General features: G+C 36.6%; 1 protein-coding gene across 1 annotated transcript; it reads right to left on the reverse strand.

The window, feature by feature from the left end:
- Positions 1–321: 321 nt before the first annotated feature.
- LOC140162306 (uncharacterized) lies at positions 322–6,996 on the reverse strand. The gene is made up of 5 exons (XM_072185542.1): positions 6,871–6,996; positions 5,798–5,903; positions 3,252–3,389; positions 937–1,105; positions 322–426 (listed from the first exon to the last, which is right to left on the reverse strand). Exons 2-5 carry the CDS (start codon positions 5,886–5,888, stop codon positions 348–350), a joined length of 477 nt encoding a protein of 158 aa, XP_072041643.1. The 5' UTR covers positions 5,889–5,903; positions 6,871–6,996; the 3' UTR covers positions 322–347.
- Positions 6,997–8,056: the final 1,060 nt, after the last annotated feature.

Genomic DNA, 8,056 nt, shown 5'->3' on the forward strand with positions numbered 1-8,056 from the left:
AGCATTTTTGTTTCATGCGCTTTTCTAGCAACGCGCCAGAAGGCTTTTGCAACGCGTACGCGGTAATCAAAGCATGTGTTTGACAGGCGTACATAAACACATCACGCACTTCGCGAGTAGAACCTCGTTTTGAGATGACCATGCGATTGGCGAATTGATAGCCATAACAAAGAGATGAATGCAGAATATATTTAGAAAATGACGTCATTTGAAGACGACATGAAACAATTATTTGTGTTATATTTTCCAACTACATGTAAAAAGACAACCAATTCATGCTAATTTTAAACTGTTACCATTCACCATGTTTGTTAATACAGAGTGAGCTACAATCGATAAATCGTTGTTTATGCATTATTAGAATTGAAGCTATCGATGTACATTTTAATGTTTCCATTCGCAATTTTCTTCCAGACGCCTAGATATCTGTAAAGCAAAAATAAAAAATATATTTATTTTAGGAGTCAGAAAATCGAAGGGGTTGTAATTGTCTTCGGGAGGGAAGGGGATGGGTCATGAATTATTTTTTGTTAGCCCTATGTGGTTGAAACTTTTATGACCCTCTATCTCGGGTTAAACTTTTTAAATGACCCCCTTTCGCGCAACAAATTTCTGTAAATTTCAATGGTTCAAATTAATAAAATTACTAGTTGGCATATTGGCACATTTGAAGTGTAATAAATCTTGCAAGCAGTAAAATACTCGCGGTATCACCTTCCTTCATTCAAAGGACAATATTTCCAACATATAACGGTAATTCCAAAATATATCTATAATTTCCAAAAATAACAGATATGGTAGTACTTATTCTATTTCAATCGGAATAATTTATATACATTCCAAAAGGAATAGATTTCATATTTTGTAATATTTTGTTGAAAAAGAACAATTATTTTTGACACAGCCTGTATCTGTATGCTGAATAGATTTACGTACTTGCCAACATCAATGACGTCACCAGCATCATTGTAAAATACGTATTTTCCTCTTTCCCAAAATGTACCGCCTTCGGCCACGCTATCTGCTGTCGGATCCAGGAGAACCGTCTCTACTTTCGCATCCTTTACTTCACTCAAGAAGAAACTCTCTGCAAACATTTCGACAGCTTTAAAAAAGAGAAAATTTTGAAATTGTTTTTATCAATATCAATTTTTTTTCAAACCTTCAGAAAATAAAGATTGAATTGAGCCAGGGAACCCCTGGGATTGAGTAATCAGTCTTTTTGATTATAATTGTTAAAGGTCATCATGGTCATCTGAGCCTGAGGTGGAATAAGTATATATTGTAAGATTGTCATAAAACGTAATCACAAAGTCGTCTGAATATAGATTGTTGGATTGATGCGAAACTCGGTGGATGTGATTTCCATTGATCCCTTTGTTTGTACAAGTATAAATTAAGTATAAATTAAATGTAGACCTATTTAACACACATTTTTCAATTTAGCTTATAGTATGTCATTGGTGATATTCGTGGTAACAACATTTCCAACCCGGTTAGCTGTGCATGTGCTACACACAAAAAATCACTAGCATTCCAAGTACTTGTCAATGTAAAATTATGAAACATGAATTTCATCCATGGTGTTGTCTTTTTAAAGACATTTCTTGTTCAAACTACGTACTAGGCTTACACATGAAGGAAACAGCGCCCCCTGTGTAATATCTTGCATGCCTCGTTCACCCTTGTGGGATACTAGGTGCCACGCCACTGAGAGTCACCCCATCACCAACCGCCCCCTGGGTTTCTCATTGGAAAAATCCTGGCCATAATATATACTAATCAGTCCGGTAATCGCGACCCGCGGAGTTTTTAATTTTTGCCACATGTAAAAGTAATGTGGTGGTGAAATTAGCTCAAATTTGCTTTCAATGTTTTGAAGGTTTATTTGTATTTGGAGGCAACCATTTTAAGAAATAACAAGAAATGTGTCTCTCTTGTTTCGAACAGCTTAAAAAATGCACGAGCAAACTTTATTTATTTAAGATTGGCGTACAATTAATTCGTGTTAGGGTTCAATGAATGAATGCATGTTTGCGTTGCAGAGCAAAGAAGGAGACATTGTCCTGATCATTACATACTAACGAATCACAGATAACTATAAACCTGACCTCTTTGTGGGCTTATCACATGATTAGTATTAGCCTTTTTAGAGTTTTACCCAGATTGAGTACTGCCGCCCTCCTATTGTGTGCCCCATACTTCGAAAAGGCTAATAGGGGCCAGCCCCATGAAATTTCCGCGTCGTTGGACAGATGTTTCAAATGTGCCATTTTTAGGGTAAATAATAACAAAAATTCTTAAATGTGATGCGATCAAGCAAAATCAGTCGGAACTCGGAAATATTGATTTTGAGATATAGCCAAACAAAGCATATATTTCCTTTTGTTTCCTGCTGTTTTGGAAACTCTTTTAATCGCTCAAATCATTGGAACTGTTTGTTCAATTTGAATGGGGTTTTCTGCAAAATGCAGCTTTGTAAATGCTTTTTACTATCCTGTAAGAAATTGAAAATTTAATTTTCCGAGGTTCCGACTGATTTTCCTTGATCGCGTCACAAATTAGCGTGACTGATACCATGGGAACGGACTATAGTCTGTATACCTTCCTCGAGTCAGTAATTTAGATATGGTTTTTATTGTATCTGCAAATGTAATGATGAGAAGTATATAAAAGTATACATTTTCAGAAAGGAAATGATGCAAGGAATCCAACTAGCATAACAGATTCCTGCAAAATCTCAAAATTTGATTTTAGTTTACTGACTCGAGGAAGGTATATTGACTATAAAACTCGTGGGTTACAATTTCGACAACATGGCAGAAAAGATTCTCCAGATTCTTCTGAGCATTTTAATATATTATGATTGTCCATTTGAAACATCTGTCCTACGAAACCGTTTAGCCCTAACGTCCTAGTTGCTTTTTGGCGAGGGGGAAGGAAAGAAGGAGGAAAGAAAGAAAGAAAGAAGAAGAGAAAACTTTTTTCTCGGGTGCGGTTTTGAACCCTGACCCTTCGGGTGCCACGCCCGTGCACTGGCCTACCTTGCCATGGGGGAGTAGCTTGCCCGGCCGAGCTTTCCGTCGCCATATGACTGTTTGCATGATGACGCAATAGCATCACGTGGGATACCTGCTCTTGCCTACGCTTTCTGAATTGAGGTTTTTTGATGTTTGGTATTAAAAACATGCTTATGTACAAATTTCACAACATATGATCGTGAAAGTGTGATTTTCGTAATGTTAACATACCTGCTCTTCCAATTAAAGGGGGAGACCCTGTTGGTAATACTTGTGTATCTTCAGTGTAAAGGGATGCAAAGCCCTCTGCGTTTTTTCCCCTTAGCATCTGACCCCATTTCTCATTTGCTGCATTAACTAGATCAGCAACTGTAAGATTGAAAATGACATAATTATAAGCTATTAAAATACGGAGTCGAATTAGCCACCTTGTAATTGCCCATTTAATGTTCATGAAGATCCAGAACTTGTTGGTCAGACCATGGACTACATGCACGAGCCAGTTATTTACATTTACATAATTTCCTTTTCTTACTCCAAAGCTATAGCTAACTTCTACGTTAGATCAATTCAAAATCACTCTACTGCGAGTGATTTTTATTTGAAAATTTACCCGACGTAAGCATTTAGGTGCTTCAGCTTCGTAAGACCCTAGTACAGCATGCGCCAGGTCTTCAAGCCCTAGTTCAACTCCCGTATACTCTAGCTGTTTCAGACCCCTGTTTAACATGCTCTGATCTGGTTCCTTTTTGCCATTATGCAGTTACCCGGGTGCAGTTACTGTCCATTTTTCCTATTCAGTGCACACACAGCGCTTCAATTGATGATTGACCTCTAGCTCACTCACTGTACTGTAGATATAGGCAATGGACTAGTTAGTGGGCTGGTGGGAAAACCCTTCACCCAATAATAGCCATAGAAGCTCACATGTGAATTATAATGTTCATCCTTAACATACTACAATTTGAAGTAAAAAATGTCACGGGAAAGCTGTTGTCGAGCTGTTTCCCGAAGAGAGTCTTCCAAAATTTCAGAACAGTCGGACATGTAATTTCAATTGCAAATTGTGCTCAACAACTGACTCGCGATAGCCCCAACTTCGAACGAGCACCATCGTGTGATCGGTTTGATCAATTTTCGCCATAGAAGCTGTAAATAAACTTCAATTCTTTCCCTCTATGGTCATCTAAAAATGATTGTTGTCGATCCCTCCCAAATATGGAGTTCTGACTGGGGAGCTAAAAAATGAAAAAAACTTTTTCCAAACCGTGTTAAGTCTAAAATCACATGTTTCTCATTTACTTGTGTGATACGATCACAATAACTGTGACAAGTTTGACATGAGTTGTACCATCAACATGGCTGGATAACAATACGCAGACTATTGTTCTCGTTTCGGAAACAAAGGCCAAGCTCAGTATTGTTTACTGTGCGTTTGCTTTGTAATGGTGCATCCAACTGAAATTATAATACCTATTTCATCACATCACATTGAATATCGCACAGGTAAATCAGAAACATATGTTTATGGATTTAACCAGGGCTATGAGGCACATCCCTGATTTAACAAAGTTGAGCTGTTTTCAATGATGTTTATCTTGGTTTAATGGGGTTTAAGTCCTGCAAAGGTCGTGGTGAATTCTGCTGTAGACATGACCGCATAATGCACCGTACACCCCTGCCAAAATTTAGCATGTGAGTGCCGTTTCTCCACTGCGTTTACTCTTATATTTGGGGGTGTTTAGCCGATTTTGATCCTCTTTGCCGATTTTGGATCCCTTAATCCATGGTAGTGCGGTAAGGTATAGTTCAAAATGATGATCCAGCAATTAAACTGGATCACGTTGAACAGTCCCCTCCGGACCCGGCTAATTCTTGTCTAAACTATAAATGAAGTGGCAAAGTTGAAAAATGTTTTCCTTAGTATTTCGTCAACATTTGCACTGTTGTCCAAAGCAATCATGTCCTCGCAATGATCACGTCTACCATTAAAACCTCCTCCCTGAAAACAAAAATGAACCTAGACCAATATTTTTTTATTTTAGCTTAAAATCTACTTAGAAGATTTGGTATAGGGTTTTCCCCTCACAGTCCACTCTTACACAGTGTGAAAAATAATCATTGGTTACAACACACACATGTCTATATAACATTATTTGTTAAACATTAGTGATTATAAATAACGGGTTTAATATTATTTTAGGATGTGTTTATTTAGCTGGATACGACTTCAGATCATAGTTTTACGTTTAGGGCAAAGGATGGTCCCACAAGTTGTATGAGTTATTTGGTACATGATTTATTTCGGCGTTTAGCGTGTTGGGTGTAAAACGAGTGGATACAATACCCCGATTTTCGCATCCCTCGGTGGTTTAGTTCTTGTAAGTGTATCGTGACTACTTGTTTTCACAGAATCTTTAATAATCGATTTTTAAAAACTCAAAACATGTTAATTTTTTTTCAAAATGCATGCCCCCCCAAAATCACGTCGAGGGATTCAAACCGAGCAAAATGTCGCCATTTATCAGAACAAAATAAGGCCATTTTAAGGAACATTTCGGTGAAAAACCCGTTTTGTAATATATTACCGATGATTGTGGAGCGTTATTTTGGACGTCTTATCTAGCTACATTATTTCTCAACTTTCTGCACTCTAAATTTAAATTAATAAAACTATATATAATTATTTCGCATTTACATCATGAAATACTAGATTATATTACGTGATTACCAATGACGGGTCAAACTTTTAGGATGTGCCAGTGCTAAAACCTTACCTAGGGTTGTTCTTTTATAACCAAAACCATGCTTAGCAGCAGCAACCGCGACTGACACTACAACCATGAAAACGATGAGTTGACGATTCATTGTAAAATACAGCTTCTATTTTTTGAGAGGAAAAACAAGAGATTTGTTTAAGAGATGGGGTATGAACGTTTGGACAGTATTTATTGTGGGATATTAGAGCATATCAGACATATCGAATTGCATTCTGAATACGAAGAATGTCCTTCTGATATCAAATAATTTTTATTTTTGGAAATTCGCAATGTAATACACATTTTATGGCAAATGATTAAAAAATTGATATTTTTGATATTTAACATACTCGAAGTAAACTTTATAAATAATTTATACTTAAAGTGTATGTAGGTGGGATGAAAGCCGACGATCAATAGAAAATTTTGACCTTTCGTATTGAAGATATGGATTTTTTACCAAAAAACACCAAAAAAAATTAGGTCTTCTTGGGAAAAAAATCCATATCTTCAATATAAAAGGTCAAAATTTTCAATTGATCGTCGACTTTTCCTCCCAGCTATATACACTTTAAGAATATATCATTAGATTTATAAAATTTACTTCGAGGACTGTTATATATCAAAATGTGAAAAATATCAAATATTAATAATTTGTCATAAAATTTGTATTATATCGTGATTTCAAAAAATTAAAATCATTTGATATCAGAAAGACATTCTTCGTATTCAGAATGCAATTCGATATGTCTGATGTGCTCTCGTGTCCCACAAAAATACTGTCGAAACGCTCAAAACAGATCCCTTAATTTATTAATTTTTTATAGAGTGGCTCGCTTCAAGTATGTAGCTTACAACAAAGTTTTTCGTAATCTACACCGTTTGCTATTAATGTGGTCCACACCCCACACTCCTTCCTCTACACACACTCACAACATACACACCCCACCCCACACCCACCCCGAAACGTGGCATGAACATGGGGATGATTGTATGGACCAACCCCATTATCAAACTATTGGGTGGATGCATCCAACGTCCCCGGGCTCTACGTCTATGATAATTATGACTAATGAAAATAGAAAACTTACCTATTTGACGTTTCCGAGAAGACTTTCCAAATTGTTTCAAACTGGTTTCTTTCTGTCTCCGTCTTTTTTCTCTGCAGAAGCACTTGTAACAAGCACTTTTATAATGAGAATAATGTTGATATTTTGTGCTCTGTGTTCGACTGCGCATGCTTATAAATACTCCCAGTAAATACTCTACGGACAATACCAACAACTATCACACGAATCTACACATACAGGGTGTCCCAAAAAAGAGGCCCCTCATTGCGCCCTCTTTTTCTCCTATTTCTGAAAAGTTGATCAAATATATTTTGGTATGTAAAGAAACTTTAAGTCGTTAGCTTGAATAAACAAAAACAATTATATCAATCGGCTTACAACTTTTGAAGTTATGCTCTTTTAAAGAAATGTACCTGTTTTTCACTCTGTCCACGGAGAAAGTTTGGTTACTTTGAAAAGGAGTACACATACCATGCATGAATATCAAACATTCCTCAATGATAACTTTATAAAATAACTTTATTTATGGAATGGGCTTTACCGGTGGGTTTATGGGGAATGGATTTTGTTAATAATGTCATTCATTTGTGTGTAAAATGGATGCCGAATGAGACTTCTTTTGCTTTACTTGCAATTACTTAGTTTTGCTTGGTTGTTTATGCCTTCTTGTTTTATTATGTTTCTTACTTTCTTACTTTGTTGTTTCTTGCTTTCTTTTTTTTATTTACAATATAAGTCATTTATCTTTTTAGGATAAAAGGTAGCCCTAAAAGGCTGTTTGGTCTTTGATTCTTCTGAAGTGAGTTTACTGTGCTGCTCTGCCCTCTACCTGGTTGCCTCCTTGGCGAATACAGGTTTCAGCCCTGGTCCTAATTGCATCAATTGCATTGCGTACCATCCTTGTGCGCCGGATACTTGCAAATGCATTCAGTAATACGTTTGCGAAGATCTTGGATATTGACACAAAGGAAAAAAATCAAGTGGTGTGAGGTTTGGTGATCGTGCAGGCCACTCCACAGCATGAGCTATTCCAACCACTCTGTTTGCTATCCGTGGACAGAGTGAAAAACAGGTACTTTTATTCAAAAGGGCATATCTTCAAAAGTTGTGAGCCGATTGAAATAATTGTTTCGGTTTATTACAGCTAACAATTAAAGGTTTCTTTACAGACCAAAATATATTTAATCAATTTTTCAAAAATAGGAGA

Source organism: Amphiura filiformis, chromosome 10 (assembly GCF_039555335.1).
Source record: "Amphiura filiformis chromosome 10, Afil_fr2py, whole genome shotgun sequence".
In the NCBI taxonomy this organism is placed as follows: Eukaryota; Metazoa; Echinodermata; class Ophiuroidea; order Amphilepidida; family Amphiuridae; genus Amphiura; species Amphiura filiformis.

Bases quoted from the DNA above. Each gene is read 5' to 3' on its own strand.
- LOC140162306 (XM_072185542.1), bottom strand. From the start codon at position 5,888: ATGAATCGTCAACTCATCGTTTTCATGGTTGTAGTGTCAGTCGCGGTT. The intron at 3,390-5,797 runs GTAAGGTTTTAG...TCAATCTTACAG, and splicing joins TTATAAAAGAACAACCCTAG to TTGCTGATCTAGTTAATGCA. The intron at 427-936 runs GTACGTAAATCT...TTTGCTTTACAG, and splicing joins GACGTCATTGATGTTGGCAA to ATATCTAGGCGTCTGGAAGA.